Genomic DNA, 22,731 nt, shown 5'->3' with positions numbered 1-22,731 from the left:
GATCAATATATTACCTTATCAGTGATGGTTGCTATGTATCTCATACATTCAGAATCTGATGGAAACTGATTCACTTCTTTGACTAAGTAGCGTACCACCTTCACATGACCCTAAAAAACAGATATCAATGCCAAATTAAAAAGAGACTCTAACACGATTCAGTACATCTACAGTCTGTCTTAAGTAAGATTCCTTTGACATTAGTGCCACAAAATAAAGACTTAATTGGGTATTATTTGCACTGTAAATGAAAAAGAGACAGGCTTTGATTTTAACAAGTTAAATCTACATTGTTCATTCTCATCCCACTCTCCAAAAACGTACAGAATAACTTGACCTAAAATTCTAAACCACTCTAAATAAAAGACAATAACCCAAAAATCAGTATGAAGAAATAGGGGATATGTCTGAAAGAAAAAAAATACTCAATTTTCTTTCTAGCTAATTCATTACAATGAGCATCTCGTTTCAGTTCTAAGCATTAAAAGAGTACAAATAATTTTGTTCTTTCAGATAAAAAGTAAATGCATAGTTCTGTAGTAGATAGTATGAAAGAAATACAATACCCTTTCCTAAGCATGAGCTATGATTATATTATTCACCATAACACAGTTCACTATGTTCAAAATCTTTAGACCAAAATTCAAGAGGGTCTCTCTGCTTTCTCCAATCCACAACACTGCTCTCTGACACAAAACATATAAGTTAGCCAGTCTGAATAAACAGCTGTTCACTTTTAGTATACTTCCTCTATTTGCCTCTATCGCTTCTTTTCATCTGTACACCTTTTTAAACTATCTCAATCTTTTAATGAATAGCTCAAATGGCATTTGCATCATTCCTTGATATCTCACCAACACTTCTATAGAATTTAACTATTTATATGGGACAACTCACAGTTACCTGATTTTGTGTGTGGTATCTTACTGACTAAATTACATTTTTCAAAAAGTGCAACTCCTGCACTCTGTACAATGTAATATTCCAACCATTACACTTGCACATGGTAGGTACTAACAAAATAAATAATAGAATGAATACAACAGTATAGACGATAAGCACTGTTCTTAAGGAGCTAAGTCTACTTGGAAAGATAAGATATATGCATGTTAGAAATTGGAGTAGTAACAACACATATATTTGTCAAAATGAATGATAAAGATAATATTATGGAGATTAAATATCTCAATGTGTGCTCAGATAGGATGTGAAGAGTTTCTGTAGAAGGGTAGATTAAAAGAATGAGCAATTTTGGAAAAATGAGGAAGGACATGGGCATTCCTGAGACGAGAACAAAGGCAATGTGAGACAGTGACAAAGAAAAGACCAAGCAAGAAGACTCTCCACATTAGGGACTCAATGGGAGATGAGCTCTAAAGGCACTACATTGTGGTGGCTTTGAATAACAAACTAAGACTGCATTTCAAAAGACTACAGAGACTGGGGAGACAGGAAAAAGTTCTTGAAGGGGATACTAATAGAGTGGAGTGGTCAGGAAGATTACCTTGATAATGATATGCTAGCTTGCATGGATAAGAGGTAGGTAGCCAGTGAGAAAGAGTAAGTTTGTTTGGTGAGAAGAAAAATAGAGAGAGTCAGTGGTGAGGTAGTCTAGAGCATCCAGGGAAGAGGTGGTATAAAGAACAAGAGTCAGAGAGTAAAAGAAAAAAGGAAGAGATGATTTCTTGCGATTTATATTAAAATTTTTCAATACAACAAAGCAATCTGGAATCTACAAAGGATTTTACCTACATGTCTCAGAATAATGAAACTCAAAGTTATAATCTCTGAAATAGTGATCTGGTTTCCTCAGTAACACAACTGCACTTAAGAGCAATCAAATCCTCAAATCAAATTACTTGTACAAAGATCTGTGCTAGGCTCTAGAGAAAGAGAAACAAAGTTTCTCTCGCTTTCAAAAACTGTATTTCTATTTCAGAACGTAGTAAACTCTATTTTCAATAGTTTCACATACTGTCAGCTGGGTTTTCATTATTTAATTCCTTTTTTCCTAGTAACTAAAGTCAGTGATTAAAAATAAAGTCAATGTAAGTTAAATTTTTCTCTGCTGTGCTAATATAAGTATTCATTCATAAACAAGTAATTAGTTACTCTTAATTGGATTTACATTTTGTAAAATATTAAGATTGCAACTAGATTTTGAAAATATTACTTAGAACAACTTTTCAAATAGTTAGTTAGCTTTAATGTTCAGTACGGGTAATATTACTGGCTTTTCTGGGACATCTGTATCTACCTTTCAATGTTGCCATCAGAGCGATTATTAGCTTATTATATTACTGCCTTCATCAGTGATGTTAAGTCCTAAAATGAGTCTTTAGTGAACACTAAACTACGTACTTCCTAGACTAAGTGAAAAACATCTACACGAATGAGGATCGAAGACTAATACCTTTCTAAATGCTGCCATGAGAGGAGTAATCTTGCGATTATCTGCTGCATCCACATCTGCACCTGCTTGCACCAGTAACTGAACCACATCGAGGTGTCCACCATTTGCTGCTAGCCACAATGGAGTGTTCCCCTTCTTGTTACGTACATCAATGTGAGCTCCCCTAAATGAACAACAGAGATACCACTGTTTAAAATGAAACAGATAACAATAAAAACCAAGTATTGAAAATATTTTGTAAAGATGAAAGTTGTTTATACAATTCAAGCCTAAAATATATTTCTCTTTCAAAAACACATTACAAAGAATTTCCAGTCATTGAATTAAAAGCTACTGAATTAAAAAATAGCCATATATCAATAATTGCTTATTTTAAAAATATTGACTGCATAATTCTGAGTTTCAAATCTTGAGAAAATGTGAAATTATACATAGTGAAAAATAAAAGCATATCCCTGTTAATATCATAGTCAATATATTAAACAAACTGTATCCTAGAGACACAAACAGTATCCTTACAAGGCAATTGTATCTGTTTCAGATTATTTATATTCATGTATTTGTATTATGTGGCTTCAAAAAAGAATGAATCTAAAAATAACATGCAGGTTTAGCACTCAGGGCATCATGGTAGATAAGACTCACGGTGAATAACAGTAGTTGATAGTAGCTACTACTAAATTCTACTGCTTAGGATACCATACAGAAAGGTCTTTAAGACTGTTAAAGTATGAAATCCAATTAAGCAGACAAGCATCTTTGGAAGGCTGGCAGGCAACATTTAAGTGACTGAAAGTAGAAACTATCCTGGATCCCATCTGCTACCTTTCATAAGTGTCACTTAAAAGCCCTAATTACTATGAAGAACAAGAAAATCAGCCCCAACGTCTTAGATTATTGTCAGACTTTTAAGGTGTGTAGTGATACTTTTTGCAAAACTTAGACTGTGTGGGCGATGTGAATATGGATGACAACAGCCGGATGTTTAAATAGCTAATTATAGTACTTTTAAAGTGTACACACACACACAGGAAAGGAAGAAAAGAAATATTTCTAGGTTGCATTGAAATAAATCAGACAGTGTAGCATAGCTCTGGATGGGTAGAACAGAACAGAGGTAGGTTTAAAAAATAAAACAAAACATGCACTTATATTTTATAGAAGGAGCAATCACATTTGATTTTCTAATAGCACAATTTTCCCAGAGAGAACAGTAATTACTAGTCACACTGTGTTCATATATGAAGGGTGCGGTAACATCATACCTGCCAATGAGAAGTTCACAGAATTTATAATGCCCTTTATCTGCTGCTATGGTTAAAGCTGTATCTCTCGAGGAGGGCACCGGAGGAGCATTAACATCAGCACCTTTATCCAGAAGAACTCGGCCCACCTCTGCATATCCGCCAGAGGCAGCTTCCATTAGTGGTGTGAGGCCAGTCTAGGTTTAGCGAAAAATAAAAAACAACACATAAGAGACTAGAAAGAGCTAAAATGTTAAAGAATAACAATCTGGGGAGCAATACACTATAAAGATTCACAACTAAATTTTAGCACTGACACTACTAGCCTCCGAGTTACAGTGGTATCTACTGAAAGAAGATAATTCTACCTAATGTCAATTTGTTAAAAAAATTTGTGTAAGATGCAAGTACCTGGCACTTAATAAATGTTCCCTCTCTTCTCCTTCATGATAATACATATTTTTCAGCTCATAACTCTATAGTCACTATTACCTATAAAAATTTATTGTTGAGGTACTTTCAAGAGCAATACTTGGGTCATACAGAACGATTTTTGATTAAATATATATATAAGAGATAAATGTTACCAGAAAATACTAAAATCTAATTAGCATATTGCTACTGTACACTTTAAATATCAAAGCAGTAAATTCATGTGTAAATATCAGACCTTTCCTTACCTTAGCTCTGTGTTCCACATTTGCTTTTCTATCAAGCAGAAGACTAACCACTTCAGTTCTTCCTTGGAAGCAGGCTAATGTAAGGGCAGTGTTCCGATTGGTTTCTATTTGAGCATTTATGTCAGAGCCCATGTCTAACAGGAGCTTAACGGCAGCTGTGTGCCCATTCATAGCTGCTAACATCAGAGGAGAAATGCCCAATTTGCTACCAGTTCTGGGGGTGGAGGTATGGGGAGAACAAAAGGAAAAATACACATTTTAAATGTCCCAGAAAAACTGGATGATAATATAGAATTCTATTTCAGGATTTATTTAAGGTTCCTTATTTTGCAGGATTATTTAAAATAATCATTTTTCTCAGACCTTGTAAGTCTTTAAGATACTACCAAGACTCCATTAGAAATCTTTTATTATCCAGAAGTAGAATACTTTCTGTATCTCATTTAACATATGACTTGGGCTGAAAAGTGATTACTAAATCATTAAGGTACTAAAGACAGATTTTCCATCCTAAAGCACATACTTGCTTACTTAATAAAAACTCATTAAAAAGATGTACGTTAGTTCCACAAGAAATAGAGTAATTGATATTTTTTCACGTTCTACATAAAGAGTTTTAAATACTTAAATAAAATTAATCTTAAAAATCAGTAATTTGAATTTTAAATTTGTAATGAAGGCATTTCCTAAATATGGCACTAAAAATATAAACGTTCTAAAATATCTTTAACATAACATTCTTAACGGGCATGTAGAGAGAGAATAAAACTTGCCTAGAATTAATCTCAGCTCCTGCATTTAGTAATATTTTGATAATGTTCACATAGCCACCAGAAGCAGCCAGGCTTAGAGGCGTGTAATCAGAAACATTCCTGTGCTCTTTATTTGCCCCCCGAGCTAACAATAGCTCCACCACCTGGAAAGAAAAAAGGAAAAAGTGTGCTTTCTTAAGGTGAGACAATTTGCAAGGTATATATTTCTGATTTGTCTTTTTTCCTCATATATTGTATAATAACAGAAGGGAAAAGTCCTTCTTTCATCCTTTACATAAAATTAGTCTCAAATGATAGCAAGACGTCTTAGAGGCCAACAAAGAGATAGCTTCTCAAGTAAAATCATTTTGGAATCTGATGAAACGGCACAGCGTGTTCATGAAAGATCTAGACCTCATGTGTTGCTGTGCAATGCTACTTTGGAATTAATATTTCTGAGTTATTACACCACACAGTGGAAAAATAGAATAATATTTTTTCATTTATACATGTGAATATCTTTAAAATAAATTTTTTAAATTGATAAATGCTAAAAAAAAAAAAAACTTGGAATAAAGCTAACATTTATTTTTTCCAACATTTTATTATGAAAATTTTCAAACATAGAGAAAAACTGAAAAAATTTATATATAACCACTACCTAGATTCTACCATTAATATTCTGCTGAACTTTATCACATCTATTCCTTTGTTCTTCATTTTTTGATGCATTTCCAAGTAAATTGTAGACATCTGCAATTTCCCTTAAATACTGATAGCACGCATATCATTAACTAGACTATTACTTTTTTTCAGTTTTTAGGGGAAATTTGTAACTTACAATAAATGCTCAAAACTTAAGTGTACATTCACCAAGGTCTGATAAACGCATAAACGTAATGTAATTTAAATCTGTTATTTACTCATGATGCTTCCAAGTCAATCCCACCTACAGATTAGTTTCATCTATCTTAGATCTTCATATAAATGAAATTACATAGTGTTTGAGAGCCATTTGTATTGTGTAGCATTCCACTATATGAATATGCTATAGTTTATCATACTGAAATCAAAATTAAGGCTTTAATTTTGATTTTGACACAGGTACTAGTATTTTCATCTTCATTTTCGAAAACAGGCACGGGGAAGTTAAAGAATGTTCAAGTTCATAGTTCTTATCCTTGCTCTTACTATTAATAATGCATCCTAAAATATTAACTGGGAAATAGCAAATAAACATTAACAAACAGTGCTTTGTGTTACATTCCAGTTAAAACTTTACTTGTTTGAAAAAGCTATGACCAATTTTAGATATAACTTGCTGTCCATCACTTTTTTGCTTTTAGAACCACTACGACTAGGTGGCTTACGTGACAAGGTTATAAAAATAAGACCAAAAAATGGCATTAGGCTGTTTTATTTTAGAAACAGTCTCTTAAGCAATAAAATAGAAATCCTTAATCAAATTTCTCAAGTTTTTAAAATTCCATTATGCAAAGATAACTGACCTTAGTTATCTTTCAGAGGAAATGATCTATTTCCAAAAGGTAATAAACATTCAATATAAAAAAAATTAGTTTGTGATTTTATGGTAAAATAACTTTCCAATGTTCTAATGACACCAAATGAAAGCAACAGTGTTAAAAACAAAATTATTACCCTAAAAGACTTCTATAACTGTTATAACCTCATCTGTTACATTTTAATAAGAATGCATACAGATTAGAGTATGCTATAGATTTTAATATTGCTTTGAAAGGAAGGAAATCAACTGATTTCTTTTTGATTCAAAATTGAAAAATTTGTTATTACTTATGAAGCAAGTATTATTTCAAGGTACAAAATTAGTGAAAATTTTACTTAAGTCAAAGTTTAACTTTCATTATATTTCAAAACAGAAGCATTTACATTCTGACCAATACAAGTTTTTCTATTAATGTTGTTATTTAATTGCAAAAATTTCTGCTATCACATTTCAATTTGACGTTCATGGGGATCTCTATTTTTTCTGATGTAGTAGAAATAACTTATGAGATTAAGTTGGCTTATTTTTTACTATCTTAATATTATTTGTTGTAAAATCCTTTTAACATATCAATCACCTCCATGTGGGGATACAGGAAAATAAAAAAATGACACAAATGTATTCATTCGACCAGAAAAAATAGCACAGTAGAAATAGGTCCTTTGCTGTCTCTTGAGCAGAACATCTCTAATAGCAGTGCATCTAACTGTCCACACACAAAATATCTACTTTAAATATAAAGGAGCAAAAATTACTGACACAGCAAAGCAAAAATTGTATGGAAAAAAAAATGCTTGTAGGCTCATTAGGCTCCAATTCTTTTTAATTCACAAGATAAAGGATCACCAAGCCCTATCTTTCTATATATGTACCATTTTATTACATTTCCCAGTCTTTCTGTGCAGGAATTATTCCACCTCTCAAAATTTTTTATTTACAAGTTTATTAAAAATCCCACTGGGTTTAACTTATTAGAGTTCAATGTAACTGATGTGCTATGACAGGAAAAGGAGAGGAGGGGGTTTAAGATACACAAATGGTAACACCAGTTTGTGGTCAGAGTACTTTTAGATACAATGTTTCAGGAGGGATACAGCACAATGGGTGGAATAGCCAGGTGAAGGGTTTGGAAAAGGTATTCTCAAGCTAACAATCAAAAGAACAGGACATGTTTCACATAAACAATAGGTGACTGGCAAATAAAGACTCAAATATCTGGAGATTTAGGAGAGTATAAACCTCTTTCCATTAGTTCAAAGAACAGAACTAGGAATAGTAGGGAAACATAGGGAAGGCATACTTTAGCTTGGTAGAGACAGAAAATTTTATAATAATCAGGATGTTGAAAAAAAAGAAAGAAAATTTTTAAGCTGAGCGGGAAACTGACATGGATGACCTAGGGTACTTACTAAATCTAAGAGTCAACAATTCCCTGATTGAGAAGCTGTCAATCTATAGAGACAGCATGACTTGCTAATCAAAAGCCTTATATCCTTTGTACATAGCATTGGATTTAAAAAATGGATTTAAAAAATTAGGTCATCCAGTTGATTACCAAAGGCCAGAAGAAGATACACAAGACAGTGTGAATTATAATTTCTTGGGCCTACACCTGATCACAACAGCCGTTCTACCTTCCTTAAAAAACTAAAAGGTCATATAATCTTATCTGAGAACCTTACCTCCAGAGTTGAGAAAGGATGGGGATAAACTAGAAAAGGTCCTCAGAACAACTAAAAATTGAATATGCAATTCTCTACTAATCTTTTAAGTACCTTTCATGCTAGGTACTCTAGGACAGTAGGACAGGAAAAGCTGAGTGAATTTAGGCCCTGCTTATCAGAAGCTTACTGATTTGATTTGGGACGTCTTAATCATTCTCTTAGCCTGAATGCAACACACAAGGATTCCTATAGCAGGTATTACTATTGGATGAGCAGAATAATAAACAACATATGATTTTTCTGGCAAGATAGCTTATGCTAACACTAATATTTGTCCTTTTACTAATAAGTAACAGTTTCAGTTACTATGAGAAATCTAAATGTTAATCCACCATTCCCATAAAATCATGTGAGTTAAAAAGTATACATTTGCTAAATAGATGGAGGAGAAAAATTACCTCCTGTCTTCCCCCAGAACAAGCCAAAGATAGAGGTGTGTCCTTGGTTCTTTCAGACTGGGCTTCAATGTCTGCACCATTATCCAGCAATATTTCTACAACACCAACATGACCAGCTGTAGCAGCCAAGATGAGTGGAGTAAAACCTGGAGAAAAACAATGATCTTTTCACTACACACTAAACAAAGGAACAATAATACTGTTTTCCATTATGTCTAACCATCAAAATAGGGCTAGAAGTAGTATTTATTCATAGAACACAAATATTCCAGGAAAAAAAAATTAACAAAAGTAGGCCCCACCTTTCTTGTCTCGGTGCTCAATACTAGCTCCTCTCTCTAGCAGTGTTTGTACCAGTTCCTCATGACCACCAGCACAGGCAAGTGTTAGCGCTGTGTCATGATTACTCTCAGTCTGTAAAAAATTAATTTTTTGATTAGCTTATTAGATAATTCTAAAGTTTTAACATCAATTACACTATATACATATACCAAATACACACAGATACATATGTACCATTCTACTGTATCAAACATTTGGATAATAAGGTTTTTTTTCCACATTAGTGGCCAACTTGTGATTTTAAAGGCTACAAATAATATTTGAACTTTATGGGCAATTCTTAAAGGAAGCATGAAGAAAAAAAGTATGATTTCCAACCATATGCTATTTTCAACTACATGATTAAAAGAAATACTGTGGACCCACTTTCGCTTCCAGCCATTAATGGAGTAACATAAACAAGATTTATCTTCCTATCTCAAAACAACTAAAAAAAAGGGATAAACTATTTGAAATGATGGTATTTAGACAGGCAGTGCACAACAGTGATCTCTGAGGACAGAAATGATTAACTCAACTTATTGCCAGGAGTTTCCAGGCTGCAGTGCCAGGAGGGTACCCAAACAGCCTGGCAGTTTCCCTCAGTCGAGAAGACTGAATTTGGAGAGGTCAAGGTTGCTAGAATTCAAAGGGCAGACTACTGGAGAGGAAAGCGCTACAGAGAGAGAGTATTCCAGAGAGTACTCCAGAGATCTGCCAACCTTCCTCAAGTCTTCAGCTGAGTTCTGATCAGCACATATGAACGAGGAAAATTATCAGAGGCCAGGGAAATACCTCCAGAAGGGATCAGGCTGAACAACACCCAGAACTTACACAGGGCAGGAATAGTTTAGTTTGGTTCCCACCACCCAGAGTAGAAAGACCTCAAAACACACAGGATAACAAGTAAAATCCTTAACAGTGGGGTCAAATTAGCTGTTCCGGACCAATCTAACAAAGCTAAAAAGCAGGCCTTGAAATGAAAAAATTGTTTCCAAGTAACTTAACTGCATTCGGAAACAAAGCCCCAAAATACTTAAAGGAACAAAAAAAAAACCATAGTAAAATATAGAATACTTTGAAAGACAAAGACTATAATAATTGAGACATGACATGGTTTACATACAATTTACTTATGACTTCTAATGATAGTGACCAATATTAGATTTACCAGTGGTCATACTCTCTCACAGTTTAAGAGCTTGTTTAGTGAACTAAGTCCTTATAACTTTAGTACTCTAAACTTGTGCTGTACAAAAAAGATTATATAAGCAACATGTGGCCACTAGTATTTGAAATACGGCTAGTGTGACTGAGGAACTGAATTTCATTTTAACTTTAAATCATTTATATTTAAAAATTAATACTCAATTTTGTTATTGGAAAACTTTTTAGTATGTCTGGAGCAACCTGAGAAAAGGAATCTACTTTTTCAACTGTACAATAGTTTAATCTAAATGCAAATCAAGTATTTTCAATGAAGTTCAAGTTGAGATATATTCTAAATAGGGTGACAAACCATCCGGATTTGCTCAGGACTGAGAGGTTTCTGGGATGAGGGACTTTAAGTGTTAAAATCAAGAAAGTCCCAGGAAAACCAGGATGATTTGATCACTCTAAGCTGTAAGTAACATACACACTAAATTTTGAATACTTTTAGTATGAAATAAAAATGTAAAATAGCTCAGTAATTTTTTCCTTGATTTCATGTTTAAACAATAATATGGATACATTGTTAAATAAAATATGTTCTTAAAATTCATTGCACCTACTTGTCTTTTTTAATGTGGTAAGAGAAAATTTAACGTTACATATGTGTCTTGCATTATTTTTCTATTGAACAGCGCTGTTGTAAGCCATCTTCCCTCATTTCTACACATGCATCTATATTACAGCATTTATCATCAATCTTTCTTATGCTAATATTAGTTATGTGTCTATCACTCTCAGAGGACCATACATTTCTGGAAGGTGAACATGTCTTATTCATGTTTGCATTCTCCACCTCTAAGTGATGCTTTGCCTAGGAAATAATAAATGATAGTTAAGTTGAATGAATGACAATAGCTGTAAAGGGTCACAGAGCCAAAGATTATTACTAACAAAACAAAGGACTATATATATGAAATGTTTATTGTGTTTTAATATTCATATATTATATTTATATAATACTTATTATAGTTATATCATAAATACAAAAAGACATATTCTCCCAGAAGGTCAATAACTCTAAAAACCAAACTTCATTATAAAAAAATGAATAACAAGAGACAAAAGGCAAAATCGATAGTCAAGAAATAAGAAAAAGCCTACTAGTCAGTGATGAAGAGGGAGACCGCAAAAAGAGGCTGGCAGAGAGCAGAGCTACTGACTGCAGAGATCAGGGATGGCCACAAGGGAGAGATGCACCAACTACAACAATGGAGAAGGACATGAATACTTAAATGAGTGACAGCTCTGACTGTGTTATAGTATTTGATCTTCATTTCAGGTTTATAGGGAAGGATTTACGTATGATTTCAGAGAAAAGGAGATAAGGGCTCAGAGAAATAACCCTCTGATGGTCACACAAGCTAACAACCAGTAAGGACCGGCTCAAAAACTAAGAGGATCTTGGATAATAAAATCCTGCTTTTCCCATTACATCACGGAGGGGCCCTAGGACACAGCCAAATGAGGGCAACATGTTAAGTATCTTATGTGCTCTCTATGTTAGTGTATAGACAATCAGTACAAGAGTCAACTTTATGATGAAGAATCAATTTTATGATGAAGTTCGTGCGGTTTCTAAGTCTTCCAGAGGTTAAAGAGTAATTTAGGAAGTGGTGCCAATCTCAAATAGAGAATGAAGACGCAAACAAAATTTGAAAAAGAGAAGCATGGGAAATTTTAGTGGATCAGTAAAATACTGGTTTTCAACATTATAAAACATCAGTTCAACTGGCATTATGAAGCACCTTTTATATTCAAAGTACTCTGCTAGGTACTCTATGATTGACAAAGATAAGTAAATACAGTCCCTGCTCACTAGGAGCTTACTTTTACTATTCAGGGCAAATTTAGGTTCAAACTATGAGAGAAATATTAACAACGTATTATGCGAGTTGAAGAAAAAAATATTTAAAGCTGAGAAAGGAGGACTGACCAAATTCCTTGGGGAACTTAAGAGTGGGTAACTTCATTGTATTTCTGGATTAAGGAGAAATTAAAACAACCAATATTTTATGACAATCTTTGTAAGACAGTAATGAAAGAATTTACAGATTCTGAAGTGAGGCTTCTACTCCCCCCCCCCAAATACTCATCTACACAATCTCCAGATGGTAAGAAATATTAACCTTGTTTGCAATATATCAAAAAACAAATTAACTGAAGTAGAAGTTTGGGTTAAAATTAACAATGATTGACAAGGTACAGAAAAAAATAAGGTTTTGAATATTGCTAATCAAGGAAATAATAATAATAAAGATGACTTTCTGGAAGGCAAAGTACCACTAAAATCATGTTATTGGTTAACAAGTCACATTCTTTGTCATATATCTAAGAGAAACCTGAAAAGGAGAAAGATGTCCAGCTTTGTTAAAAGCTCATCCAGGTTTATATTCTAAAGAAAATATCCATTTAGCCCAAGATACCATAAAATATACAATTCCATACTACAATAGATGTTGTTATGATGACTCTACCTTATTAAGAAATGATAAAATATATTTAAATATAAAAATATTCTCTGAGTTATCAACAGGACTATCCAATTATGTAAGAGTGAAAAACAAGAAAGAATCATAAGATAGATGCAATATTAAAGGAAAAGGCAGCTTTTAACGAGCTGCAATGAGGGTAAAAAACATACCTGAACTGTTTGTAAAAAAGGAAGTGTATCTATTAACTACATCTAAAGTTATTAAATTACTTTGAAAACCACTAGGACTTAAAGGGCTGAACTTTTTAAAACTTCCATAACCTTCAACAATCCCAAACATCTCATTCTCTAACCATGTCAAGGGTCATATATAAGATTAAAAAGGATAACACTTTGGGGTACTCAATAAACAAGAACAGTCAGTAAAACAGTAAATAACCTGCTTAAAACAGTTCATATAAAGTAGAATGCACGAATTTAAGCAGAATGCTTTAATGGCAGCATATTACATATCACTATTAACTCATTTTTCCTGGTATCCTTAATTTCCCTTGTTAAATCATTGTGACCAAACTGTTCTCTGTATTGCAAAACCAACATGAAAAGAGAAAAATATCCAAATGATGTTTATACCATTAAAGGCAAAACATAATTTTACATACTTTACAGTTTCAGTCTTGATATATAAGTTAAATTTAATGTTTACCCTCCTTAAAAGATAATAGTCGATATATGTTAATTACTAAAAACTGGAAAAAAGGCAAAACTGCAGAAGGAAGTATTTATTTTTCTCATTTTTGAAGATGTACTTGAATAAGTTATTCCAAGTTTAAGAATAAAAATGACAAGCAGTTCAGAAATATACAAAAAACAAGAGATAAAAAGGGAGGGAGGCTGGAACACAAGTTTTTACAACTCATGAACAGAACACAATTGGTTCTTTCTCACTTTTAGGGACTATTAGAGTTAATCAAAATTTCATACAATAAAATACAGAAAATATTTAATGAATTCAGTAGTATTCAACTCTAACCTTCCACTGAGTTACTGTTTCATATAAATCCAGTGGTTCTTAAAAATCTCTACCTGCTTCCGAATTTCTTTATCTAGAGTATGCAGGTCTAAGTTTTGTTACACCATCAAGAAAAAGGAAAATAAAGATTAGAATTATGCTATCAGAAAGCATGGTAAAATAGTCGCAAATAATTCCTTCAAACGATCATATACTGATGTTTCTTAAAATAAATTTTGATAACAGGACAATATGTGGTATTAATCTTAAAAGTTTTGAAATTATCCAGACAAACGTGATTCACTAAAATTGCCACATGAGAGATGGACAGTCTGTGGCACACACCTGCAAACCAAAGATGATTTCTAGTTATATAACATTAGATTTGAGGAACCTTACAAAGAACACAAACTTTTATCTTCAGCATTCTTTAGGGTCCAGAAATTAAACATGATTTTTGCTACTCCTTGTTAAAACTATTAGTTCCTAACTATAATGATCAATTAAAGGAGTTTAAAGCAGGACCATTTTAAGAACCATTAGCATTTTAAAAAGGAGACATACATAGAAGCTTTAAAAAAATTAACGTTTCTTTTGTTCTTCCTTAAATTAAGATTTGATGTAAACATGCGGTGTGGCCAAGGAGACAAGCTGAAAAGATGCAAAGATGAGAAACATGTGGATCCTTTACCATCTAGGTGGCGGGCCCATTTTCTATAATCTAATTTACCAGGTTAATATACAGTCATGTGTCGCTTAACAAAGGGGATACGTTCTGAAAAAGACATCGTTAGTCAATTTCTTTATTGTGTGAACAGCATAGAGTGTACTTATACAAACCTATGTGGTATAACATACGATAAACACTAGGCTATATGGTACTAATCTTATGGGACTACCATCATATATATAGTCCATCACTGACCGAAACATAATGCGGCACATGACTGTAATTCAAATGTTCAAAAATTTGAAAACGAGGCAGCATAGTACAGTGGTTAAGAGCACAGGTTCTAGAGGCAGAGTGCCAGAGTTGTTTGAAAGCTGGCTCCATCATAAATTAGCAGTTGGGCAAGGTAGTTAGTATCTCTAACTAAAAAGTTCCACTTTTCTCACCTGTAAAATGGGAATAACAACAGTACCTACTTGATGGGGTTCTCATAAAGATTAAGTTAAAAAACTTAGTACCTATAAAGTGTTAAGAATGTACATGCCAAAATTTGTTAAATAAACAAATGAAAGATCCAATTATTAGAGAATGCTTGATATTTCAAAACAGGAAGAAACCTGGTATTAATTTTTTCATCCTATCACTTATCTGTTATGGCACAGTACTGTCACACCTAAACCAAAATATCCACTATGTAAAATCACATGGAATTTTTATTTTAGAATCTAGAAAAAACTTCAGATGGATTGAGTACAAAAGAATATTTATTTTTACTTTTTAAAGTACCTGCTTGGTTTCATAAAAACTAGTAAATTTTTAAAAACATCAAAAATTAATGAAAAAAATGGTAAACGATTATTTCCAAATATTTATTTTGTATTATGTTTCCCAAAGCAGAAACTTTCTAATGTCTAACTAAGCAATTACAGTAAACTCCATGAAAAGTAATGTAACCCACGTTAGGCTAACCCAACTGAAAAACCTTAATGTAGAGACCAGGAAAAGAAGGAGATTTTTAGAGTGACAGTCAATCTTTCTACAGAAGCATGTCTACTACATTTAAAATGTAAGTTTCTTTTTTAATTAAAAAAATTTTTTGTAAATATTTCCATATAAATTCTCAGAAGTTAATTTATAATAGAGTGATGGTTGATTGATTGAGTTAGGTATAGTCAGGTAAGATTTCACCATCACCATAATAATTTCAAATTCAATAAAATCATGACCACACTTGGAGAAACTTTTTCTGTGGCTGTTTTATTAAAAAGCATTTTTAAAAAGAAACCCTTTGATATTTTGGTGAAGTTTTTACTTTGCTCATGGATCAATTCTTGATCCCATAAAAACTAGAAAATATGCTTTTGGTTAAAACATAACAGCCTTAGAGCAAAAAACATTGGAGGAAACAATGCAAATTCAATACCAAGTTCAATCCAATTTTACAATGCTATCAATATTAAATGTAAACCATTGCAATTCATCAAATGAATCCCTCATAAAAGGCTATACAGTATGATAGTTAAGAAGAGTGCCTTTGAAGTCAAACCAACTTAAGCTTTGACTCCCAGCCACACCACTTCTTAGTTTACTGAAACGATCATAAGCAAAATGCTTAATCTCTGTCTTAGCCTCAATTTCTTCATCAGAGAAATGGATATTTAAGAGTAGCTACTTTATATGTGGTCTGTAGATTAGATAATTCCTTTAAAATAGTCCCTGACAATTTTTAGTCCTCAAAAAAAAAGCACATATAAATCGATAAACATTTGGGAAGAAAGTAAGAAGAGAAATGAAATTCCTTTTTCACAGTATTACCAAGAAACATTTTAATGAAAAGGAGGCTTTACTTTCCAATAGGTTAAGAGTACACGCCCTTAATAGTCCAACATACACACACTCACACACCTCCTGAAATTCAGGTTTATAAAGAACTGATCATTTGCAAAACTACAAGTTTTATAATGTACACCACCACCCTCACCCTTGTCCCCATGATTCTCCAGTATTAATCAAAATACAAAACTAAATAAACTACAAACATTTCTCAGTCCTGAAGAAGGCCATATACCCCTAACCTCATTCAGCAGTCTTCTAAGCTAGGATTCTTGGTGTTTCTTCAGGGCAAAACACAAACTATCCTTTTCTCTCCAACCTCACTTGGCCCTGAGATTTCATGGTAAACTAATTTTTTTTTTAAATTGTTACGTTTTATTGTTTTTGGTTTTTTTTACTTAACAGTGTTACAGACACTACATCTTTCAGTCAGCAAGATTAGAATTTTTGCTATAAATGCAATTGAGTATATATGATATATAAATGGAAGAATCTTTTCTTTTACATGTAATCTATTATGATTTTTAAAGCATATCTTCTAATGTAAGATTAGAAGAAAATACACACTCATCTTAAATAAGTTAATTCTTTTTATATTCTCTTTCAAACTAAAGTTTTTAAAAAGATTATCTGATGACCTTGGAAACCAGACCATCATATAATTATCCATAATAATCTGTATTTGGTACTTTATTTTTTAAAATGTGGATTCTGTTGCAAGGCTCTCCTCCAGCAGCAGGTAAAAAGGTGGATTCTAATTTATTTATAACTGCTGCTCAGCTCTTTGCCTGGAGACAAAGCAGTCTGAGATGATTTAAATCACTGATTAATGTTTTTAATGATGATATAATTCCAGTTAAAAACCATCACTCCTGAACTTGGAGCTTACCTGTGCATCAATATCAATGGCAGGGTAGATAGGAAGCATGGCTGAAGGAGAGATGATAGGACTTGGAGTTGGAGTCTGAGGTTGGGAAATGGAAGCAGCGATACTGTGGGTAGGAGTGTTTGACATTGCAGATGCTCTTCCACTGACTGCTGTTGAACAAAATAACTGCACTTAATATGGATGAAACGTTGTTAGGTAACAGTAAGAAATAATTATTAAAAAATAAAGAATTTTTAAAGCAAAATGTACACAGGTAGACCCATTTTCCTGGTTATTTCTGACTTTGGACAACAGTCCAAAATTATAATGTATATTGAGAGTAACCGATTTTCTAAATAATAATCCATCTGAAAAACAAATTCCCCTCTTACGGCATGTAATCATAAAAGCTTAATTTAAAAAATAACCTTGAAACAAAAATATTTTTTACAAATTAAAATTAAATATAAATGGAGACTTGTCCATTATATCTTCTTAATCAGAAAAGGAACAAAAGGCAAAATAGTCAAGTTCAGAAGGAGGAAAACGTGATTTTTACCTGCCGATTTCAAACTTCACAGTCTAGAACTAATAAAAATAACATCACTGTTTGGGGAGACGTCTCTATCCAATCACTTAAAACACCTCCTACTGTTTCACTAACTACAGACAGGGGGATAATAATATTCTGAATTGTAGTCCTCAGTACAACAGCATAGTCAAATATAAAAACCTGATCCTCACACAGAAATATAATTTCTCACATGCAGAATTATTCTGAGGGGGGTAAATTGCCCACCAATCAATCCAGCAATCACACTGACTTGTAAGGACAAAATTAAAAGATTAGAGTAGAAATAAATGTATGCACACAATCATCCTTCAAACATAGATTATTGTTAGTTCTTCTAAGTATAATTTTGCCATGATATTATTTTCACCAAAATCTGCAAATCTAAGAAGGGGCTATAACTAGGTCAGTACGAGGTGGAGGAACTCCAAAGGCGGTGGCAGTTGAGGGTACTTTATAAATTCCCTCACCAACTCACTTCTGGAGTTGATATGTGAACATCAATCCTTTTTCCCCCTTATTAAAAATGCTATAGTACTAATCTGGGCATTAATCTTTGTTCAACAGTAGTGTGGATATGTGTTACCAACGTAGTTATCAACTACATCAGACAGAAAACAATCATGATTCACAACTGCATCTGAAACCAGGCAAAAGAGATTACCATCCTGCCAAGAACAAAACTGAAATCGACCTTATTTAACAATTATAAACATGGTTGTCAATTAAGAAATCTATTTTACATAAAATCCTTAGTTCAGGCACAAACATACACTATACATTATAGCAACACACATTCTATAATTATACATTTTTAAGTCCACTTAAAAGCCAAAGGAAAAACAAAGGAGGAAACAAAACAAAACAAAAAACAAAACACTGTTTGAATCCTTATGGATCCAGACTGATAGAAAAAGGTATGTACTAACGTATTAAACTGATCATCTAAATCACCTTGATACTGTTACTCCATATTGATAGTTTTGTAGCTTAAGGAAAAATAAAATCAAGATAATTTAAATGTACATATTTTAAGTATAAATTTCAAAACCAGATAAAATCTATGGCTCTTAAGATAGATTCTCCTTTGATTGGACTGATTTTCACAAATGAAAACGCTAAGTATAAAAATTAGCTTAAACAGAATGAACATCAATCTGTCCAAAGTACTGATTTTTATTTCATGATATACTAAACAAAAAAATCTAAGTTTTATTGTTAAATGACTAAATTATAACTTACATTTCAACTGGAATAAGTTCTTTTCAAGAACATACTAAAATTAATTCTCTTACTTTTGGTCAAATTGGTTCTTCTTATCACCTCATTTAAAAGGAGATAGGAAAAATCAATTCCCTCATTTCATTTCCATTGGGGTAACTGTGAAATTGGTTTACTAAAACTAAGTAACTGCCTGTCACTCAGTCATTCTCTACAGTTAAAAGTAACAATTGTAAATATGTAGGTACCTGAAGGAACTCTGGTACAGATCTTTATATGTGGGACTTCATTTTAGGGTTAGATTTTAGAGAGGAGAACCAGATGCTCAGAAAAGTTTTAACATCAGGCAAGGAAAGAGGGAACTTGAAAACACAGCAAAGGCAAGGTGGTAAGAGTGGTTAATGAGGGAACTGATTTTACTTTGCTAAGTATGGAGAACAGGGAATACAGAAGACTTTGGCCAGCAAGTATCAGAGAAAAAGAGACGGAACCTTATAAGAGCAGTCTAATAAATGGGGACTAAGAATTAAAGAGTAGAGGTTACAGTGAAGGAAGGAAGACCGAGCCTAATGAGGTTGTAAGATATTAAAAAACCCAAAGAAAGACATGGAAATGGTCATCGGTCAACTGAAAGAACAAGTACCACCATAGAAGAAGTTTAAAGAAAGGTTATGGAAGCGAGTGCATGAATCTTTCTGTATGTTTATGCACGGTGACAGGGATGAACTGCAGTAGGTAGCTGGATGTTTTTAATTCAGTTCTTCCTTTTGGTCATCTCTCCTCTCCCCACATAAATGAGCATAATAAAGAGGAAACGTATTTTATAATGACAAGTATTTGTCATACTTCCTGAAAAGTTATGTGCTTTTTAAAAATTTTTATGTGAATACACCTGGAAAACATAGGCAGAATTTAATCGTTTTTGTTTGGTAAACAAATCAACAGAAAAACTACTTTACAAACCTCTGATAATTCTGGTAAGCATAAAAATTGTACAATTGGCAAATTGTTGATAACTATGCCCAAGAACTTCAGGTTAACTCTCACAGCATGTCAAAAAATTTGTAAATATTCATTGGTATGGAATGTCCATTCTCCATTTAACTGGATAAAAAAACCACTTAACTCTATACCATTCTTTGGTAGTTCAATTGACACAGAAAGAACACCATTATGATCCAGATTATTGGTCATGGAAGTAATACAAAATTTGGAACTTTTGGCTACTGTGCTGCAATTTTTATAAGATATCTAATATTTTAAAAATTATATTGCAAATTATAATAACCAGCTAATGGTGATTAGCAGTAATTGCCAAATGTAAGAAAAATTTTATACTTATCAATATAAGAATGTTTACAGTTCTTACGAATGATTAATAGTATTTTTTCCAAGGTAGTTACTGTACCCTCTAGGATCAGCAGAGACTTCATTCCACATATGACTGTTGAGGTGATACCAAAAGAGGACTGGGAAACTTCAGAGCAATTTCTAAGTATAAAATCTGTCTCCTTAGCTGGTTTCTTAGTTTCTGAATGTTAGCCTAATATTTCAACAGTATAAAATTTAGTTTTCTTTTATTCCTTTAAAAGGTGTAAGTTAAATTTGGTATAATCTCATCATAATATGTAATGCTACTAAAACATAGTTTCAAAATTAGAGAAATTTAATCATCTTTTAAGCATAGACCAAAGAATTAAACAAGGGGAAGAAGAGAGTAGATGAAAATTATCAAAATTCAACTATTTATTTCCATTGTCTTTCCTTTTTCCTTCCTTTTCAAATTTTTTTTCTTTTTTTATATGAAGAAAATGATCCTTCTCAGTATAACATTCTATGGTTTATGATCCTGTAAAATCTCATTCTATTACTTTGTTACAGAACTCACAAAAAATAAGTACCCCAAACTAGAACCAATAAAAAATAACCTTCCAAAGTATTTCTTCTTGCCAATGAAACTAATTATAATGGAATAAAATTTCTCTGGCTACACATTGAAAGATATATCATTTACGATAATATCAGGGGACCACAACTTCCCATAATACAATTAGAAAGAGACTACATAATAACATTCACAGGGGATAAAAATACTGACATACAGTATAATCAAACCCTATTTGATTTGGTACTTTATTATTGTTCTAAAAGTGTTTATGTTTTTTGCTGTTTTTTTTTAAATATCCATCAGGTTTGAAGTCTGATCCATTAGGATATAAAGTATTTCTGTTCACAAATAAGCTTCCTGAAGTGTCCTAATAGTTTTGCACTTCAACTTCTATCAATTTCGCAGTTTATTAGTGTGAACACAGAAGCAAAAAAGCCAAAATTCAATCTTAACATTCTGAACTTAAAGAGAAAAAACAAAAACAAAAACAAAAAAATCAAACATCAACCCCATTACTGAAAAACCTAGATTCCCAGCCTACCCAGCTAAGCTAGAAAGTTTCAGTCACTTGTATTGAACGAGCTAATCTTTAATTTGACCTGTATCCATCTGAGAACTTCTGAGACTGAACTAATATTTCTAAAGATATACATGGGTCAAGAGTCCAAAAATAGTTCTCAAGTTGGGTAACGGCAAAAAATTCTGGCACACTCTTACTCTCCTTAAGCAAATCATATTTGATACCTGCTCATAACAATATAAACCCACCTGCCATGATGTCATCCAGCGTGTCATTGAGGGTCTGAGCAGGGCTGGCTACCATTAACCCTTGTTGTGTTTCTGTCAGAATTCCTTGCCCCAGCCCTGCCAACTGTGCTTGGCCCAGTACTGGCTGTCCAACTATCACTCCTTGCAGTTCTGTAAGATTTGCGATGGACCCTGGAGGCAAGGGACCTGCCGCCAGAGGCAAAGCTTGAGGCATGGCCAGAGGCTGGATTGGTGCAAAACCCATCTGAGCAGCAGTCTGCTGGGGTTCATCTTTAAGCAAAACAGGATCCACTTGCTGTAACCGTGCATAGTCTCCCTCGGAAAGCTGTTCTCCAACCCCAACAGGAGTTAGTAGTCCCAGATGTTGGCAAGACTGTTGCTGCTGCTGCTGAAGTTGAATTCTTTGAGCTTTAACCTCTAGATACTGCTTTTTTAGCTGCTGCTGAGTTTTCAGTTGTAGTTCTCGTTCTACTTTCTGTAGTTCCTCCAAAATCTTTTGTTTCTTCTGAATTTGTTCCTCCCTTGTTTTGTTCAGCTCCTCGATCTTCTCCTTGGTAAGTTGGTCAGCATGAGCCAGTTCCAAGGACTGCAGCTGTGCATTCTTTTCTATGGCTTCTTTTATCCTCTGTTCCAGTTCTGTTAACTTTCCCTGAGCCTCTTCTACAATGCTCTCTGGAGACTGATTGGTGATGTAACCCTGTACATCCTGGCTGTTTGCTGGCAAATGGCTGCTGGACTTTTGTTTAGAAGCAGCTGTGTGAAAAAGAAACCCCCTCAGAAGTGCACATGAATGGCATCCTCATTACAGAGTTACTGTTGGGAGGTTTAGTGCCAACAGTTATGCACCAAGTTATCATATCCACAGAAGGTGAAAATGCACTGTTAAGCAGTTAAAAACAAATCCACCTTCGTCAACATAAATATAAAATGTATGTATTTTATGTGCATAGAGTAATCTTTGGGAAATTAATTTCAGAACGTTTTAAATATCACACGGCTAAAATTAGACAATAGATGGATGAAGGTTTGTGATATCTATGTGGTGCAATTTAAGTAAAATCTAAGACTGTGTGGATACTCCATCTGGTCAAAAAGATGTAAAAACTTATAAGAACAGAAAAATAATGCTAAATTATTAAGATGTAGGGAAAACTTAGACCTCTAAGTCAAGGTTTTTCCACATTTAATAGTCTGTGCCCT

At 33.2% G+C, this 22,731-nt stretch overlaps 1 protein-coding gene across 7 annotated transcripts in view; it reads right to left on the bottom strand.

Annotated features, from left to right (window-relative positions):
* ANKRD17 (ankyrin repeat domain 17) overlaps positions 1-22,731 on the bottom strand; it is a 161,865-nt gene that overhangs the window by 38,762 nt on the left and 100,372 nt on the right. For 4 of the 7 annotated variants that reach the window (XM_046657012.1, XM_046657016.1, XM_046657014.1 and 1 more), the window contains exons 15-23: positions 21,532-22,284; positions 17,105-17,253; positions 9,039-9,150; positions 8,737-8,882; positions 5,111-5,253; positions 4,338-4,551; positions 3,679-3,854; positions 2,414-2,576; positions 15-110 (exon numbers count right to left, since the gene is read on the bottom strand). In XM_046657012.1, coding sequence (XP_046512968.1) covers positions 15-110; positions 2,414-2,576; positions 3,679-3,854; positions 4,338-4,551; positions 5,111-5,253; positions 8,737-8,882; positions 9,039-9,150; positions 17,105-17,253; positions 21,532-22,284 — 1,952 coding nt within the window. The remainder of the gene's footprint in view (positions 1-14; positions 111-2,413; positions 2,577-3,678; positions 3,855-4,337; positions 4,552-5,110; positions 5,254-8,736; positions 8,883-9,038; positions 9,151-17,104; positions 17,254-21,531; positions 22,285-22,731) is intronic. The other 3 variants (XM_046657013.1, XM_046657017.1, XM_046657018.1) reach the window with 3 other exon arrangements.

Source organism: Equus quagga, chromosome 3, assembly GCF_021613505.1.
Source record: "Equus quagga isolate Etosha38 chromosome 3, UCLA_HA_Equagga_1.0, whole genome shotgun sequence".
Taxonomy (NCBI): domain Eukaryota; kingdom Metazoa; phylum Chordata; class Mammalia; order Perissodactyla; family Equidae; genus Equus; species Equus quagga.
This window is presented reverse-complemented; position numbering and strand designations above follow the sequence as displayed.